This window comes from Coffea arabica, chromosome 7e (genome assembly GCF_036785885.1).
Source record: "Coffea arabica cultivar ET-39 chromosome 7e, Coffea Arabica ET-39 HiFi, whole genome shotgun sequence".
NCBI classification, from domain to species: Eukaryota; Viridiplantae; Streptophyta; class Magnoliopsida; order Gentianales; family Rubiaceae; genus Coffea; species Coffea arabica.
In genome coordinates, this window is record NC_092323.1 from 1,078,798 (window position 1) to 1,098,189 (window position 19,392).

At 38.4% G+C, this 19,392-nt stretch overlaps 2 protein-coding genes across 8 annotated transcripts; both read right to left on the bottom strand.

Annotated features, from left to right (window-relative positions):
• Window positions 1–443: 443 nt before the first annotated feature.
• Window positions 444–9,744, bottom strand: LOC113690371 (uncharacterized). Of its 3 annotated transcripts, none has more exons than XM_027208231.2 (9): window positions 9,396–9,744; window positions 5,291–8,407; window positions 5,139–5,210; window positions 4,027–4,179; window positions 3,589–3,752; window positions 3,226–3,373; window positions 2,966–3,088; window positions 2,582–2,669; window positions 444–1,682 (listed from the first exon to the last, which is right to left on the bottom strand). In XM_027208231.2, the coding sequence occupies exons 2-9, from the start codon at window positions 8,231–8,233 to the stop codon at window positions 1,492–1,494; spliced, it is 3,882 nt and encodes a 1,293-aa protein (XP_027064032.1). In that variant the 5' UTR covers window positions 8,234–8,407; window positions 9,396–9,744; the 3' UTR covers window positions 444–1,491. The 3 variants fall into 3 exon arrangements, with proteins under 3 accessions (XP_027064032.1, XP_071914641.1, XP_071914642.1); XM_072058540.1 differs by lacking the exon at window positions 9,396–9,744 and adding an exon at window positions 8,503–8,905 and having other exon boundaries at window positions 1,142–1,682; XM_072058541.1 differs by lacking the exons at window positions 444–1,682; window positions 2,582–2,669; window positions 9,396–9,744 and having other exon boundaries at window positions 2,967–3,101; window positions 5,291–8,375.
• Window positions 9,745–10,357: 613 nt separating this feature from the next.
• Window positions 10,358–19,291, bottom strand: LOC113690778 (uncharacterized). 5 transcript variants are annotated; one of them, XM_072058543.1, is made up of 14 exons: window positions 18,129–19,291; window positions 17,152–17,397; window positions 16,704–16,754; window positions 16,024–16,206; window positions 15,527–15,657; window positions 15,302–15,418; window positions 14,779–14,898; window positions 13,922–13,989; window positions 12,739–12,911; window positions 11,960–12,013; window positions 11,625–11,734; window positions 11,100–11,213; window positions 10,880–11,005; window positions 10,358–10,798 (listed from the first exon to the last, which is right to left on the bottom strand). In XM_072058543.1, the coding sequence occupies exons 4-14, from the start codon at window positions 16,039–16,041 to the stop codon at window positions 10,771–10,773; spliced, it is 1,059 nt and encodes a 352-aa protein (XP_071914644.1). In that variant the 5' UTR covers window positions 16,042–16,206; window positions 16,704–16,754; window positions 17,152–17,397; window positions 18,129–19,291; the 3' UTR covers window positions 10,358–10,770. The 5 variants fall into 5 exon arrangements, with proteins under 5 accessions (XP_071914644.1, XP_071914643.1, XP_027064638.1 ...); XM_072058542.1 differs by lacking the exon at window positions 16,024–16,206 and having other exon boundaries at window positions 12,739–12,908; window positions 18,129–18,533; XM_027208837.2 differs by lacking the exon at window positions 16,024–16,206 and having other exon boundaries at window positions 18,129–18,533.
• Window positions 19,292–19,392: the final 101 nt, after the last annotated feature.

The window sequence follows — 19,392 nt, forward strand, 5'->3', positions numbered from 1 at the left end:
TTAGCAATCCAAACATGTTGCTGGGTTGTAAGTTTATCGACAGAAAAAGGAAAATCAGAGAAAAGATGATGAAGAACCCTTTTTTAGCTGGGAGATCAGAAAAATCTTTGTTTTACTGAAGGGTTCCATGTAATGCATGACATCTGCGCGAACTGTTCGAATTACTTTTCCACTGGCTTTGTTGTTTATAACCAAGGAGGCCTCACAACTGTGGTGCTATTCTTTTCTTTGGATATCCCAAGTAGTTTTCCAGATTTTGATAACATCATAATAATAGATTGAGATGATGAGTAAGGAAGCAGTTGCTCATAAAGGCTAAAGATTGCGTAGAGAAATAGAGTGACCATGCAAAGTACGCGTGGAGGACTAAATGAGCACCTAATCCGTCTATGATGAAACTGCGATGCAAGTTAGTGGGTAATGGAAACAAACTGACACGAAGGTTAGTGGGTAATGCTGAAAAACACCCAAATCATAAGGCTCCAGACGTAGTGCTGGGCTCAACTTCAGCATCTACACAAAGTGAAGTAAATAGCATCTCCTCTTAACCCCGGATTGTAATCCTTAGCCATTCATTAGTACCCAAGAACAATGAGCGACCCCCTAAGCTCGTCACTATCCATCCACTTGCTCGCATCAAAGCACTTTGTCAACCTGTAGCCATGTTTCTCTGGCAAATCAGCTTTGAAAGTTTCTAAGTACCTTAAGACAAGCAGCAACTCACCTGCGAGATACTTCTTCCGACATAGTTTGTGCCCACTTTTAACACAGCACCTTTGTTAAAACGAACACAAACGTGTTGATGAGAGGGATACTCTGACTTTACAAGAGTCATCTTGGGCGCCTGAGATCGCAAGCCTCAAAATGATCACTCTGGCACAAAGCATAAACTGCTAGTAAAGATCAAAGACCGCTGTGTGCCATTCATTTGTGCAAGAAACAGACCAGTTCACCAAAGCCCCGTGCCAACGAGCATTAAATCTGATTTGAGTTCATCTTCACTGTCAAAGATCTCAACCATTGATGACTCAATTATATGTGTAACTAATATTCATGACCCAATTATGGCAGCTTAGCTCCATATATGCACACATATATAAAGACAAAAAATATAAGACCCCTTCCTACAATAGCACAGCACTTGCGAAAGTATCAAGTCTTGTATTCCCAGCTCCCCAAACAGTCTTTAAAAAAAAAGGCATGTATACTATTTCCTGGACATTTGCTTCCATTCAGAATTCATGGTGCATTTACTTACCGGAAACAATTGAGAGAACAAATTGTCAAATGAATCTGTGAAAGGAATTTTTATACCTAGTCTAAAGGAATTTTTATATCTAATCTACTTTTCCTCTTATCTTTCACTTATTCTTTTGGTTTTACGGGGTTGGACAGGGGTAGGGGGAGGGGTTTTCAACTCGCTAGTCACTACCCAGGGTTGTGAGCATATTTTCTGTCCTTTGAAACAATTATAGAAAAGGTTTCAGCCCGTTAGTTAGATGCCCTATTAACAGGTGTCCTCGCCTGGGCAGCAGCTGACATTCCACGTAATCGACCAGCAATTTCAGTGAAAGACGGCCTCACAACAGGATTGGGGGCCCAACATTGCTCCATTAAATTTCTCCATTCAGGATCACAGAAGCTTGGAATGGATGGCCTTAATGTGTTGTTTACAATACCTCCTATAGACCAAGGGGGGGAAAACCAGAACTTTTTTAGTTGAATTAAAATTCAAAGCTGGATCCCAAAAATGCTAAATCGATCACAAGTAAATCTCAACCAAAAGATAACATGCAAGGAAGCTAGCATCAAAACTTCGATCAGTTACTACACATTCACATCTCTACGCAGCAGCCACATGAGAAGTGCTAAACATATATATATATTACTTGTACGAGAAAAACACAGTGAAATTGATTACTACTAAACAAAGCATTCCACATAAAGCAGTCTATCACAGAATACAGTTGATGAAGCACCAAAATAAATTGATTTTGAGAAGAAGGATTTCCAAAATCAGTTTGAGCATTAATGGCCCGAATCCTTTCTGCAAATTGATTTAACATATATGCAATTCAGAGACCGACCAATTTAGAGTGACATTCTGAGATTCTGTCTGGATATACTTCTTTCACAGAGAATCTATCCTCTAGACTCTGCAGTGGGCTAAGAATGGGCCCTGTACCCCCCCCCCCAATTCTTTTTGGGGAATCAAGCAGTCCCCTTCTCTCATACAAAATGCAGGTTTTCTTGTCTGATGAAAATGATTGAGAGATATAGAACAAGCATATTTTAAGTACTTCACATGTCCATGCAAGTCACTTGGCATGTCCATTGCAATCATACTCGGAAGCATTTCATGGAAACCCAAATTTTCATTAGCATAATGCTAAAAGATTCACATAGTAGCAAAGCATGGTACAGGTCTTTGATGTTCATCTAATGTTACACTACAAGTAAACATTATGCTCCAGATTCTGCTGATGCGTATTTTCAAATAGTGAACTAAAAGTGACACCAATAAGATGATCACATCAAGAAATTCGTAAAATGTCAGCTATATCAAAGGGAAAAAGCCCACCTATAATTGCTCCATAATGCATGTTGGCGTAAGGCTCCTCACCAGTCAGAATCTCCCACAGAACAATACCAAACGAGAAAACATCAACCTGTTGAACAAACATCCATGATATGAGGTTACAAACAAGTTGACTAGACACACAGAAACCAACTAAAACAATACAAAAGTTCAACTCGATATCAGTCTATCACATCCAGCAAGCTCTTTGTTTCCTCATCTTTTTATGCTTCCTTTTTGAGTTATATACTTGTGCAGCATGTAAAAAGGTGCAAACAGGAGGTCTGCATGCTGATATGACCGTCGATCTAGATGTCATCAAAAGAGGCTTCCCTCAAACCCTTCTACCACAATTTCTTCATAGGAATTTACATGGTGGCAACTCACCTTTTCAGAAACCTTATTGCTGCTACCATTCAGAAGCTCTGGAGCCATCCAAGGAAGTGATCCCCGAACTCCACCAGAAACCAAAGTGTTCCTCTTTATTTTTGAAAGACCAAAATCACCAACCTGATTCATAGCACTATACAATTTCACTTGCTTGACATCGAACTATGATTGAAAAGTCTAGTGGATGCCTACCAGGGTACCATCAGAAGAATCATTGTATTCATTAGCAACATGTAAAACAAACCTAAAATGAGTACCTTGCATATAGGTTGTGAAGAATCTTTTAAATTGACCAGTAAATTATCGCATTTCAAATCAAAATGCACAATGTTCTTTGAATGCAAATATTCCATTCCAAAGGCTGCATCCATGGCAATAATAAGCCGCTTCCGACGATCAAGATGCCTGCAAAGTTAGATATAACACAACAAAGAAGAAAACTATGAGCAGCTAGAGAAACGGTGGGCATGAAGAGTGAGATTGGTTGACAGCAGAATACTGTCGGTGAAATTCGCAAAAGACTCAAGTTTTAGGGACTGCTCCACTTCGTTATACTCAAAAAGACGAAGAAAGAACTTTAGGACCAAACCTTACGATAATAGAGAAGGCAGAGCCTTTACCTATCGTTTTGCAGTAAAACATGCCTTAAAGAACCATCAACCATATATTCTGCTACCGTAGCAAGTATCCCTCCAGGCCCATCTTGCACCACACCATAAAAGGCCACCACATTTGGGTGGTGAAGCTTTGACAGAATTTCAGCTTCTCGCCAAAACTCTATGGTCTGCAAATATAAATACATACATATATGTATATATAGTAACTATAAAACAGTATACACAACAAGAGAAGAAGCATAACATGAGAGCACAACTAAGAGTGTGAATGCCTGTGTGCGGTATGCCTACATATCAAATTATCAAACAGTGATAATAAATAGCATATTCCACCGTCAAATGAGTCTCTTCAGCTAAAAAACTATGGTTCATAAGAACAGAAATTTATTGCCGGGAAGACATCATCAAAATAGTAAGAGACTACAAATGAGCTATCATTACCAATCTTTCCTGCTCTGAAGATCGACCAATGAAACAACTCTTCTTTATCCTTTTGATTGCAACATCTGTTCCTCTCCATTTCCCATGATAGACTGTTCCAAATGTGCCAGAACCAAGTTCCCTTAGTTCCTCAAGATCTTTGTTATTTATGAGCTATGAACAAAATTACCAAATTTTAATCAATGTCCCCTGCTTAGAGTCAAATAAGAAATGACATGATAAACACAAACTACTATAAGAACAGAAGACTTCTTTGCTAATCAATTTAAAGCAGGTTATGTTTACAGGTAGCTGTATTCTTATAACCCTCTTCCCAACAAATTGTACATTTTTTATCCTCTGTTTGACTAATTTTAAGTGTATGCCTGCACTACAATGGGAGAGAACAAGAAAAACATTATAGACAAGGTAGAGGCATGCACAAAAAGGTGAACTGGTCTCGAAATACTTTTTCACGACTAAAACTATGGCATCTATGATTTACAACTAAACTCAGAATGTCCTAAGTTCCGGTTGTATTTGACATCTTTACACAATTGATTTCTTCAAGCAAGATGTACAATACGCATTAATCATAAAATGAGACTTCTTTTGAGTGATTTTTCTTCTTTTTTTTTTCTTGTTCTAAAGGGGGAGGAGGTCCTGGAGATGTGGTTATTTTGGCAGTACTCATATTTAAGCAGTTGAACACATTGAGCAAATGAGTTGACATTCCCGTTAAAGAGAGAGTGAAACACTAATGCAGCAAAAAAGACTACCCTACTCTTACCCTCTATGAGGTATCAGGGGATTAAATATAGAAAGATCATGCACAAGTTTCAGTTGCTAGTGAGCATCATTTTTTATAGCAGCCAAGTTTAATCCTCGGCAAATATACAGAGACAATTTTATCTCATTTGGTCACCTTGTCGCAACTCTCTACCTAATAATTGCTAATTTTTCTAACAAAAAAACGAGATAACAACATGAGATTGTTCATCATTGACTTAATGATTTGATTAGCTCCAACCAGCAAGCAATGCTGGCACATTATGAGAAATAACAGTAGCAAATAATAAAGCTCACCCATAAATCATCAGAAAAAATGAAAATGGAATGAAAAGGCATCTCACCTGCAGAGAGTCTATATCAATATCCACCAAAAACGGATCGAGATTCGGCAAACCAATGTCTATTTGTCCGTCCTACCGGCATAAATAGATATTAGATAATAAGCTGAAAATAACATACCTTATAAATGTTTATAAACCGGAGGGAAAAGCACCTCATATTCCGAGCCTTCTAATCTTGTATGATCTGTCAAATCATCATACTGTATGGCTTCACTGATTTGCACATTAGATGGGTGGTAATCAGAATGAGAAACTACAGCTTCAGCTGCATTTGTACAAGGTGATTCTTTTCGGTCATCTTCTCCAAAATTTCCACCCGTATTTACATGGCCTAAACAAATTCCCTCCTGTGTCAATGGATCAAAACAATAAGCTACAGAAGCATCTTCGTCAACTTTTGGCAGTCCAGCCAAATATCCAGTATGGCCTTGGTCAACTAGAGACACGTCCTTTCGTGCAAAATCATTCCCAGCCAATTTTTGGAAGAATGACCAGTGCTTAGGTTCATGCTTTTCAATGTTCAGACTCATACCAGCTCCATCCTTCTGGAGTGGTCCAGTGTCTGCAGGGCTATTAGAAAGAATGGCCTTTGAGAAAATGTCTGAAAGGAAATCACGAGGAAATCTGTCATTTATATCAATAAGAATATCTGGCTGCTCAGGTCTAGAAGCATCTGAGGTCTCCCCATGATTAATATCCTTTGTTGAGCTCCCTATCCAAGCAGAAGAATGCCCATGCGCATTATCTGTCATGGTCTCACTAACAACCTTGTCTACCCTTTGAGCTTCAGGAACACTACATACTGGATGTTCTGGGTGTTTTCCAGAATCCACTCTGTTCACAAAACTAACTTCAGATTTAGCTTCGGCTATGTCGTCGACCAGGAGATTCTGAGCATTATACTTGACACGACTCATATCACGGTCAGCAATTAGACCCTGATTCTTGTGATCATCATCTTTGGCATCAACAGAGTTAGGTACAGTCTGCTTCATCTTTGAAAGTGTCATCTGTCCATCAACAGTGGTTTGAGAATCAACAAAACCAGGATGATCAGCAGAAATGCCTTGCTCTATCTGCATATTGGACTTTTCAGTTTGGGATCTCTGAACTGATTCTGCAATTAACTCCGGCTCCAGAATATCTGCATGTGAATGTGTCATAAGAAACTGAGAACTACATGAATTGTCTGACTTGGACAACCTGTAAAGTAGCTCTGCTTGCTCTCTTGGGATTCGTTCAGAACGAAAGACACTATGTGAGGAAGCAGAAGGCTCGAAGTAGCTCAAATCAATTGGACCAGATTCAGTAGCAATACCACTTCCAGCATAATAGTCACCACTTGGTTTACCTACCTGATCTGAATTAGCAGCATCTGCCAGTGACATGACCTGTGGATGATCCTTTGCCTTCTCCTCATTCTTTGATGACATTAAAGGAGATTCTCTGTCCAGGTTAGGGAACACAATTGATGCTTCATCAACAGGAACAAAGTCCTTTATGTTATCATTAGATCGTTTTGAGGAGAAAAGGTGATCATTTACTAGTAACTGATCACTTGCACTCCCACCTTCTTGGTAGGCAGTACCACCAACTTTCAGCTTCGCCTCTTTAAGTTGCATCTCTTTATTTGCACCCTCCAACAGCTGCTCTACAAAGCCCTTTTGTTGACCTACATGCCCGTGAAATTGCCATTGAACAGCACCATCAACAGGTGATAAATGATCCGGGTGCAACTTATATTGCATGGATTGCTGCCTATTTTCATTGTAATGCAGCATTTGTCCATGATAAAAGTGCGAATCAGTTGCAGAAGGATTGGAGGTATTTGGTAGAACAAGTTGAGAAGGTTCAGTGGTTGATAATGATACATCAAAGTCAGCCAAAGGAAAGGTACCAGCACCAACATAGCCAGCTGCAGCTCTATTTGTCTCCTCAACAATTGACCCATCTAACTCATCCAAGTTGTTTGCGGAACAACTTGCCATACCATGCAGAGTTGAGCTTTTCCTCAATCCCATGTCCATGCCATTGACGGCTACTACATACTGAAACTCAGAACCACCATGAGAATTCGCTATACTAAAATGAGCATCATCCAGATCACTAATGGAGAAGAGAAATAATCTAAGCTTATTTGATCCTTCTCCATCTTCTAGTACTTTGCATTCCTCCATCATATTCTGCAAATCCTCATCACTAGACACAGAAACTAAGGCATCAAGATCCTCCCCAGGAAGCTGGTATTTAATGGAATAAGTTTGGTCATAAATCGCACTTGTTTTCTGCAGCAATTCCTGCCATGCAATGTCCTTGTTTATGCGGATCATGCGAGTTTCACCCCCAACATACCTGAGCTTTCCATCACTTGGACGTGGTATGATTTTACCCCCAAAGCTGCAGAGGATCTTCAGCTTTATTGATGAGCCATCAGATGCTCCAGGCAATGTATAAGCAAGTGTTTGATAGTTGTTGTAGTCTGATGAAGTTCTTGGAAATGATCGTGCAGATACATAGTAGCTTTTGTTCTCATACGGTGAAGAATTATTTGGCTCAAGCACTTTTGACCCCTTTTCAACCACAGAAATATCTGGCCCACTCTCAGATCCAGTATGACTAATGCCTAAAATGCCTTTCAGATCCAAATAACTAGGTGTACAGAGGGGATCCCCATTAACATATGAAACAAATTTCTTACTGGGATTAACCCGATCATGCATGAACTCAAAAGCAAATTCCTCGCCTGTTTGTATAGAGTAATTACGCACAGGCTTAACTTCTGAAATGTTTTGCTCTGAAGACCTCACATTTGCATTTGCATTTACATAACCCAGAGAGTATGCTACATGTTGGGGATCTAGTTCTCCATTACAATGATCTGCAGAATTGCGTTGAGCTTGCATATGAGTTTTTGACTGCTGCATCGTAGAGAGAATAAACTTCCCCCTCTCTGAAACCCGTTTATACAGGAACAACCAATTGTAACAGCATGATACAGTTGTTATAAGGAAGACATAAAGAAGCACCAGAACCTTTGATGCAACAGAAAAGTATCTGAGCCGGTAGACAAGTCTATTGGCACTTGTGAGTAACATGTATCTTAAATCTCTGTAACATTGCTACAGAAACTTGGAAGCTTTCAGATTGAACTGTTCGCAGACAAAGGTAACCAAATTTTTGCTATCGCTACCAAGAAATTGGCAGCCCAAAGCACAGAAGCAGTCTTCTCTAAGAATCCACAAGCAATCAGAGCACACTCACCACATAATCTGCATAAAAATACATTAGTCCAGGCAAGCAATTTGACTTAACACTAAGTAGATAACTAAAAACAAGTCATGACCGATGCCTTAAATTAACTCACCATATTAAGTAAAAAAGTTCTTCTGTTTGCATCAACTTAAAAAAAAAAACCCTAAAAATCAGGAGAACTAAAAATAATGGATAGGTACTTTGCTTGGGAAAAATAATCGAGATTTTAAGTGAAGCTGATATTTTTAGTGGCCTTTCATTAAAAACACCTCCAGTCCTACAACTAAATATTCCAAAAGTTTATATTGCATATAGAAACCACAGCGAGCCTTTCATATCCAAGTTTTATTTATAAGACACTGTCAGATAATTTTTCAAATTTACTTCAAAAACCCATTTTAAAGCCATTAGCTCTGTCCATAATATTCTACCTATGGCACACCAAATCCACCAATGAGAACTATGGTTCATCTAAAATGAAATATATTCCATATCGCCAGGTACATCAGTGATGGTTAAAAAAAAAAAAAAAAAAAAAGAAAGAAAGTAAAATTTTCCAATAAAAGATACGGTAACATGTGGAATAAATCTATCGTCCATGAGATAGAAGTAAAAGAAGTAATTATTTCACCAAGAAGCTTCAAAGGGAACATTCTATTGCTCTACATGTTCAAAAATGGCGGATACGGGTTGTCGTTATAATATCCACCGTACATTAAGTCATTAACAGATAATCACACCAAACATATCGAATGATCAATCAAAATAGAACAGATGAAGTAGAAAAGTTGAGTAAACATTAAGGGAAAAGCTTGAATCCAAAAGAAAACAGATCTAATGTAGCAAAAGAGTATAGAAAAAGTACAAGAAAAAGGTGTCTTGGGTGGAAGAACCAATGGAAAAGGAAAAAGAAGAAGTTGGTGGAGTAATGAAATATAAGAAATTAGCTCAGCATGGGAAGGTTGTAGTTATGTCTTGGTACAGTCAAACATATGACCACATTACCTTAAAGATGCGTAGTAGTGTTGAGCACATAAAAATATGTCTCTCCCTCTCAATCCGGGGCCGAAGTTCTTGTACCAAATGATAGTGTACTGTAGTATAAATAAACCTCCTCCTCCTCCTTAGCCCTTAAATCAGTTGGAAAAGAATTGGATTTGGTACTCCGCCTCCCTTCTATTCGTAATCAGTAATCAATCTGGTGCGTCTTCTCTTCTTACGATGAATATGAATAAAGAATTCCTTCTCCTTCTTCTTCTTCTTCCACGCGCGTTTCCAGTTTAATAAGCTGGAGTTCGAGTTGAATCAGATTCGTAAATGAAACAGTTGAATCGAAAATTTTCCCATTAGCCTTCGGACCTTTCTGCGTAGCTTTGTAGTCAAAATGGAAGGTCACTCATTTGTCCATTCCCCATTTCGCCCCTCCTTGCTTGGCGGTTGGCTCTTCTACTTTCCTCTTTTTCCAATTCTTTTTTCGATTTTAGGATTTCTTTATTATTTAACAAATAAAGACAGAGGATTCTCTTCTCTCCTTCTTTTTTTTTCTTTTTTTTTTTTTGTATTTTGCTCCGATGTTGAAATAAGGCTTATGAAAACATCTAAATTATTATTTGTATTTCTATAAAGACTTCGATTTATTACGTACATAAAAACTATCACCGCCACCCAAAAGAATTATTACGTACATAAAAACTGATGCTTGATTGTCTTGCTCTTGCTTCGATTCAACTTCATGTTCGTTCCACTACTGTTTTTTCCACTCAATAATAATATAATATTTGCGCAATGGGTCCAATTTTCACCAAATTGCAGTGCACTGCTGTTACCACCAACTTGCTAATAAAACGCAACTGGTTGCAGCTAAAAGTAACTAAAAGCCATGGCCGGCAGGAGACCTGATGATGGCCGGCAGACCACCGGCACCACACCACGCCACGCCCCTTTCACTAACTTCAACAGATATCGGATTTTCTTAATGTATATTGCTGCGCTTTATAAATGCAATGCATTTCTTATACTAGTAGTTCCCAGTTGGGTACGTACTTTTAGTCAGCACCAAGGTCTATTAGTTCTTTTGATATATATATATACACACACACACACACACACGAGCACTCGTACAAGAGAAACATATTCCAGGTTCTATACGGTGTAAAGAAATGTGAAAATTCCACCCCCGACCTATAAGCAAGTAAATGACTGACTTCAAAAAGAATGTAAAGACTATTTATGTATATGCCATGTTGCCGGTAGTGCACACAGTGCTGCATCAGTCCAATCCTTTCACCTTGTCATCTGCATGGATGCACTCGGTCGTCTGTCCTTGTTCCGCAATAATGTTGAAGGCATAAAACAAAAAAACTGTGATGGCGCTATCAGCTCAGAGAATTCTGCAGTCTCCTCCTCCTCTGAAAGGGGAGCAGGGTCATGTATCAACAAATTTACATATTATGTCCTGTCCGCTAATGCATAAAAGAACAAATACCTACTTCTTCACGTCTTCATAATGGCTCAAGGCTTCCTCAAATTTCAGCCAAAGTGGACCCGTCTCCTGAAGGTTTACATTCTGCGGTCCAGCAAGATAAGCCTGAACAACAAACTGGGGTGTTCTCTCCCTGTTGATACCATCACGTAACCTCTCAGGTCATATGAAAGACACAAATGGCTAGGAAGTCTATTTTGACATCTAAACATGACCCAAAAACATACCTCCCTTCGTATTCTGATAGCCAAGCCAAATAGGCAGCACCAAAATACACGGAGACAAAAGGCTTGCAGAGGTCGTCAACTGAATCTACTATGTAAGCCTTGTAGCCGACATCCCTAGTCGTCAACTCAAGTGAGTTAAAAGCATTAATAAGATGTACAAATGGCTATTTACATGATGCTTTAGTTTTACAAAGAAGAGAAAATGCCCCACCTAAAAATAGAAGCCCTTTACAAATCAGACATCAAAAGAAAAAGGTTGAAGAAGCAAAACTGAAGCATTTTGAGGATTACAAGTGCATTGACCTTTTCGACTTTTACAAGATACTTCCGCGTGGGTCAAGGAAAAATTAGACATCATATACCATTTAAACTGATGTCATTAAGCAACAGTCCTTAGGCTCGTATACTTGGCCAACATAAGTAGTTGTCCAGTGAAATCATCTAAGAATGCTAAAAGCCTAGGAAGCAATAAAATGAGCACTCATCCTCAGATAAGAAATGGCAGATTTCGAATAAATCACATACTTGTTAAGCCATCGTGCTGTCGGGTAGTCAATTCCCATCAAACCAGTACGTTGTCCAACTCCATTCACAAAGCGCATGCTAACAATCTCCGCAATAGCACACAAAACAGTCTGCACGAGAATGAGCTTATAAATGATAAAATACATTATCTCCTTCCCTCAAATACACAAAACAGTCAATTCCCATCAAGGAGAATGATGTAACCACACTAGAAGAGTCCAATAAGAAGAGTCGTGTTAGGCAAAAGAATGCATCTTAAAAGGGCCGCAGAATGGGTTTTGTCTAAGAAACCCTCTCTTTTTTTCTAACTGAATGGACAGTAATCAAGTACTTACAGGTTCTACTCGTCTTGTGCTGAAGTGCTTTGAAAGAATGATTTCCGAAACAGCCTATAGAAGAAGCAGCAGCATAAATCAGGCACAGTTTTGAGTCTGAACAGTACAGTAAGTGCTGTACAGAAACGTGAACAATTCTTGAGGCTTCTAAGATGAGAAAATGCTTCCTCTTATCTCACTGGAAAGGTCAAACAGCAGAGATATCTTGGACAAAATTTCATGAAGCATTACCATCACAAATGAACGAATCCAAGCGCTCAATGAAGAAGTTTGAATGATTACTTGTCCGCTGGATTGCCACAATTAGCACATCTAGACTATATAGCATGTAAACATATCAAATACTAATAAACAAGGATAAGAGAGTGATTTCTGAATTATAGAACTAATTAATAACATCAAGATATTTGCTTGAGTATTTGTTTTGTCCCCTTTAAGGCATCCTATGATTAAATCTTAGCAATTGAAAGAATATAGGTACAAACAAAACTCATTACGTCAGTCAACCCAGCTATTAAAAGAAATTAAAAACTCCCATAAGCCTGCAGCAGTTTTGTCTAAGAAAAGCCCATGACGTGTCTGCTTGCGAGCACAAACAGTTAATTGGCATTAAAGATGAATTAACATGAAGTGAAACTACACAGGTATACAGAAAACGAACTTAGAGCACAATGGAAAAGGAAATTGCAAAATGCGTTCCCAAGAGAGATCAAATTAAAGAAAAAGGCTAACATTCAATCGTCAGTCATTAAATACGCATTGAATAAACAATATCTCACCCTTAGTTCTACACGGGAAAGATAAGGCCTCTTCTCTGTGTCATGAGAAAATCGAACTTTTCCCTTTTTCTCGCCTGACTTCATCCATTCCTTATTGACATTGGGATGAATCCACATATCTTCCATGTCTTCTTTCGAAGTTCTGGAGTCCCAAGTTGTATTCAATGGACCTGCTGCCTCATGCATAAACACACAAAATTTCTCTTTCAGCACAAATTCGAGCGAATTAATAAAGATAGAATGAGATTCACAGTAGTCATATCATAAAAGTCAAACTGCTAATTTGGTAAAAGTCAAACTAGTCAGGTTTCAAGGATTGACCTAGAAAAATTGGAAATAGGTTAGACTGATTAGGCACTACTTGCAAGGAATTCATACTAATAAAACACCAGAAAAGATATTTCATTCTGGAGATGCAGCCTCATCTTCAATGAGGAAAGTGCACTTCTTCTGTCTCCTTAACTAAGGTAGCCAAACAGAATTTCAGCTTTCTGTTTTGGTGTAAAGACAAAATAGTTAAACCCAAAATGTTCTAGAAACTAAGATGAGATATTTCTAGGACAGAACAACTTAATCTGAGTCCTCCACTTATTCTGTCACTAAACCAACAACATAACCAGAATCATATTCCAACAGGGAGACTGCATTTTTTCATAGATTAATCAGAAGATAACGAAATTTGAAACAGAGTCAAAAACAGTGGAACATGTGTATCGACCAACTTATAAAGCAATGATCATAATACTTGCACATAAAACAATTTACAAGTTCAGCTCAACTTATCACCTTCGAGTTAACGAGGAACCACACACTAATCAGCAACAGAGTCTTATGTGAGTATATATTGACACAATTCGTTTACCCACCGTAGATTGATTAAACTGACGACTATATGAGTTATTTCAAGCTACAGTAGAGCATAGCAGTAAACATTCATTGTTGCACAAAATCAAAATGATCTCCATGCCAAAAAAAGCATCTTCATCAAGTAGCCAGTAGAATGAGAATACTAGCTTCTAAATAGGGATTTACTTCCTTGTATTATTGTCAAAACTACAAATTATGTAGTACAGATATTAAATAAAAAAACCAATAACGTCAGCCTTGAGACTGTAGTGTTAAAGAAAACAATATTGATGACAAAGAACCTAGGTTTACACTTATCAAACTTGTAGCAAAGTACCTTTTGTTTTTGTAACTGCAGGAGCTGCTGAAGAAGCCGTAGGCAGAGGACTAACTTCAAAGACTTTTCTGCAAAAACATTAACATAAAGTGGTTGTTAACAATTATTGCCATGTATATTATTATATTATGCTGGAGTTTAATGCCAAATATCCTTCTGAACAATTTTTAAGATACCTCCATAAGACATCAATTTACATCTATTATGTCAAATTGCATGGCAATTAGAATAAATTGTTTCTCAGTACTCATAATCTCACTCTGATGGCTCGCTAGGTAGAAGCACTAAATTGCCATAAAAAACCTATGAGGGAGAGAGAGAGAGAGAATTCAAATTTAACAGCCTTCAGTATTCGCTTGAATGATAATCAGGTCTGGATTTCAGAAACTTTCCATTCTCTTCATCAAGTGCAGTCTGCTGTTTAAATTATGTTTCCAAATGATAGAATATTTATTGGTGGCAGAAATTTATTCCCACAAGTCAGGACATTTTTGCCATATCCACTATCATAAGTTAACTGTCTGACTAAGCCTACTCTTTGTTCTACGTAACTTTGGATTTTAGAACAATCATTCTCTAATAACATGTTGGTAGAGAGATGCCTGTCATTTCATAGACATAAACATTAATGACTCCATGTGCTGTATCCAAATATCACTTGCATGATGATTGCTCAAGATTTCTGTTGTTATAGGATGTAATGTATCAAAAACCAGTCTGGAAAATCAAGCACCATTCCAACATGAATCAAACATGAACTCCAAAATAATACATGTGATCCATACACATGAATCCAACATGACATATGCATCTTGGTGAAGAGCTAATAAATAAAAATCATGACAAAAAGTAAATACCTAGATGGAAGACTTTCCTTTACAGCAAGATACTGCTTCCAGAATTGCAATGTTGACTTGTGAGCCGCCTTCTTTGTGCCAGCTTTATAAGCCCTTACCATGAACTCCTCGCTTCTTTCTCTGAATAAACAATTATATGTCAGACACTAGCATTTATAGCACTTTGAAATTTCCACATCAACTACAATATTCCCAAAAGTTTACTCAATGCCTTTTGAAAAAAGATGTCCTACTTTACGGGACAACTCACACCCGTAAAATACATCAAACAGAGAAATAAAAGCACAGGGGCAACCATGTTGATCATGACTATTTGATAACTATAGGAATGTGTTGGAGTACCACCTTTTTTCTTGCATAAGGTATCTAGAAACAAATAAGGTATTACACTGCATTTTTGTTAGAGAAAAAAGGAGATGATTCGCAGTGCATAACATGGGATGCAAAGCAGTTATTTTCAGACAAAGAGTCCAAATTAAAAAGGATACCACAACAACACAGACAAAAAAAAATTTCAACATACTTTTGGTCATAATTTGACAACCACTTGAGATATGCAGCACCAAGATATACATTTACGAAAGGCTTGTACAGAACTTCTGGATTCCCTGATATTTCATACCTCTGATAACCCAAATCTCTGCAGGAAAAGTGCTTGCGTTATATTCATTCTGAATAAGAGCAACCGAAAGTAAAATATTTTGAAAAGGTCAAACAATCTTGATCAAAATCTTACTCCAATTCATACCTGACTAGCCATTGTGCAGTTTTTGGTAAGATCTGCATTATCCCCACTGTAGTCTCCTTTGATTTTTTGTTATACTGAGTAGCCAGAGGCTGCCTATCACTTTCAAGAGTAGCGATTGCACAAATCATATCCTGCAGTACAGGAAGAAGACAATTAGGACTATATATTTGAACATCATTTATCAATCGACTAAGAATCATAAATTTTTACTGAAACTGAAATTTTTATTATTGAACAACTTTTTTCTTTGGTATCAGATGTTCAGCTGAACTTTCAATTTAATTCAGGATGAAAAGAAGCCAACTGAATCGAGCTTGGGTTTGAACAAGCCAAACTCAACAAAAATTTAGCAAGCTCGCGCTTGAGAGCACCTAATATAAAGATATAGTTCGAGCCTAAAAAGGCTAAAATAAGAATAGATAATAATTATAAAACTCTTTTTAATGGATAAACTAGACATTATACCATATTAATGGGCTCAATCAAGCTTGACGAACCTTCGAGTAGAGCATCATAGTACTCGAGCTTGGTTACTCATTCGACAGGTGAATTGAGCTGCTTGAGCTTTTTGGATACCAGGTCGAGTCGTTGACCAAGCAGGCTCGCCAAGCTCATAAACCAGATCAATTCATTTGCACCCTTAACATCACTAGATGTGGACCTCACCCCAATTCACAATTCTAAAGATGGCAATTCAAGTATGATACATTATTATGTTCCAAGCCTAGAGGAAATTGGTGGTGAAAACATTATGTGGGATTTGATCAACTGTGAGAGGAGATCTCAATAAAGATCTACATTGGAAATCATGATATGAAGATGTCCATGGCATGATGCTTTTGATAATAAAACTTTTTTAAGATTTCATATCACACATGCAATGACCAGCATAGATGCGTTATCTTGAGCTGCCTCTCCCATGGCCATTGACTGACTGACTGACTGTAGCACCAGAGGAGAATGATAATTTCACAACAAATAACATCAATATTTTACATGTCAGGAAATCATTGTTGAGCATGTTTAAATAAATTAAACAAGAGAGAATGATGAAAAAATACGGATTACCCCGTCAATAAATGGAACATATGAGCTTTTCATTATGCCTTAATGGTTACTAGACTTATACTATGTGAGATGTTCGTGCTGCATTTCACATGAGATGAGGATGTCATACCGAATCTATCTGTGAAACAAAATGCCTTCGGACTATGATCCCTGCGACGGCCTGCGAAGGGAAAAATCCAATTTAAGTCAGGAAAGAAACGGAAAAAAAAAAAGAAAACTGAATAATAGTAGTACTTTGAAAAGCGGGTCATTTTTGTGACGTCAGAATCAATTTTTTCAGAGCATGTGGATATAAACATCATTTGTTGGTCAAGATCCAAACGTAAGACAAGGTAAAAGTGTAGAGTAAAACAACAAACTGTAACTTTCATTTCTGTTTTCGATAAGTATTTCAGTCGAAACTGCTTTACAACCAATACCTATTGATAAATCAAAATCAAAGCCATGATACCAACAACCACTTCAGGAGTCTAATAATGTCCAGAGTGAAGTTAAAAACTATCAAAGTTAGCAAGGTATGCTAATTAGAGTGATTTCGATGCTGACATACGCATTACCTTGATCTCAGTTTGTGTCAAATAAGGTTGGCCATCGGGATCGCGTGAGAGGTGGACTTTTGAACCTCTAGTTTCTCCAGCATTAAGCCATTCGGCTTGCACAGCAGGATCCATCCACATGGCCTCCAAGTCTTCGGGGTCCACACAATCATCCCAGTAAATAAAGCTGACAGTCATCCTCTAATTTGCGATAGCTTTTCCAGCATCCAACAGCAGAAGGAAGGCGGACTATTAATGAAGCACCAACTGCAGCAATGCAAAGACAAGCCCGCAACACATGAGTAAACATTGCTGTTGGCCCAGAAATAAAGATGTGCCATGGGAGACTTGGACTGGTGCTCTAACTACAAAGTGGGACATTAATAATTACTGCTGTACATATTAAACAATACAGCTAAGTAATATTGAGGTAGCATTAGCTAGGGAAACAGGATTAGCCAAAATTTTGAAATACGTCGTGGCAACCAAATTGGAGCCAAATGACCATGCATCCATCACGATATTGATGCCTTAATGATTCTCAGCTTTAGATTATACTACTGGCTTGTAAGTTACATTCTGCAAAGCACCATTGAGAACGTATCGTAAAAATATACAAGAAGTCGGATTATTAGGATATAACCAAAAAAAAAAAAAAAAATCACCAAATTCCAGAGTGCCAGCCCGTTCAAAACAGCGAGTAAGGATTGGTATTCGTATTTCGATAAGCAGTACCAAATTAGAAATATTAGATACGACATGTAACAATCATATTCTTCCCTTTGTTACTGGGGGGGGGGGGGTGTGGGTGGGGAAGTTTGCCAGGAGGATTTTGATTATATTATTATCATGACCATTATTGAGACCAAAAAAAAACGGTCGGAGACTGTTGAAAATAGCATGCAAGAATCATCTTCTTCCTTCCGTAATAGATAAATGGCGTAGGTAGTACATTAGAATAAATTCAGGAAAAATAAAAAAGGGGGAGGAGGAGGTACCGTTGAGACTAGAAAAAAGCGCGTGGATCATGAGATAATGGGGGGGAGGAGTTTCATTAATCTTAATCTCCTGTTGATGGCTGCAAGAAAGGAGGAATGGCTTCTCCAGTTGTCCAGGTTTCCACCGTCTCCCCCACCGGGAAGCAGCCCGGACGCACGTTTTTTCTGCTTTTTTCCTCCTCCCAAATCAATACCAGCTTAATAAGAAGCCCCTTAAATTTTGGGGGATTTTTCTTTATAAATTTTTGTGAGGGCTAAATTTCGGTTATTAATCGGGAGCGCATATCTTGAACATTGAGGGGGCGGTGGCGGTGGTTGTACACGAGCAATGCAGCTTTTTGCAGTTTGGTGGGGAGAAGAGGGAGGGTGGGAGATGTGACACGTGGTCTGCCGCCCCTCTCTCCCACCTAAACCGTTGCTGCCTTTCAACGCTTAAAAGCATCCCTCCCAAAATCCCCGTGGGGCCAGAAAAAAAAAAAAGGAAAAGGAAAATGGAAAATGAAAGCAAAATAGGAGTTTTGAATTATTTTTAATCGTCAAAGTTGATATGAGTTGAGAAAGAGATTAAATTAAAGTGCAACGAACAGAGCAGTACAGAACATTATTTATTACTCGTATTATCTTCCAAAAAAAAAAAAAAAAAGTCACACACACTCAGGGGGCTTAGTGTGTTTTAATTAATTTTTTTTTAAATATACAAATACCCGGGCGTGCATGAATAGAGTTGGATTGCGGAATTGGACGGAGAGATGGGGAGGTGGAAGAAGGCGCCGACGGACTGACGTGGTTATCAAGCGGGGCCCGCTCCTCCAGTTGGCAGGTTCGCCAAAGAAGGTCGTCCTCACCAGAGAGCTTATCACAAAACGACAACATTCCACCCGTCTCCCTAGGCAGGCTTCTTAGTAAACACGCACACGCAGTTACGCACGCATCATCAAGAACACGCCTAGGTCCACCTCACACGTGAAACAACTTCCTCCAGCATATACTCCATGTGCACTCGGACTCCTATTCCTACAAAGTGCTTTTTTTTTTTTTATTTCTACAAAGTGATCTACTGCAACGTGGTATAGCACATCGCAGAATTTTCGAAGACGGTAAATTATTGGCGTCAAGACTCAAATTTAGACTAGAGAGAGGATGTGTGTGTGTGTGTGTGTGTGCGTGTGTTGTATACAGTAGCAAGAAAGGAAAGCGGTGGTAGGGAGGGTCGGGGGCCGGTGTGGTTGGAAGACGAGTTGGGGTTCGATTCTTAAGAATCTCC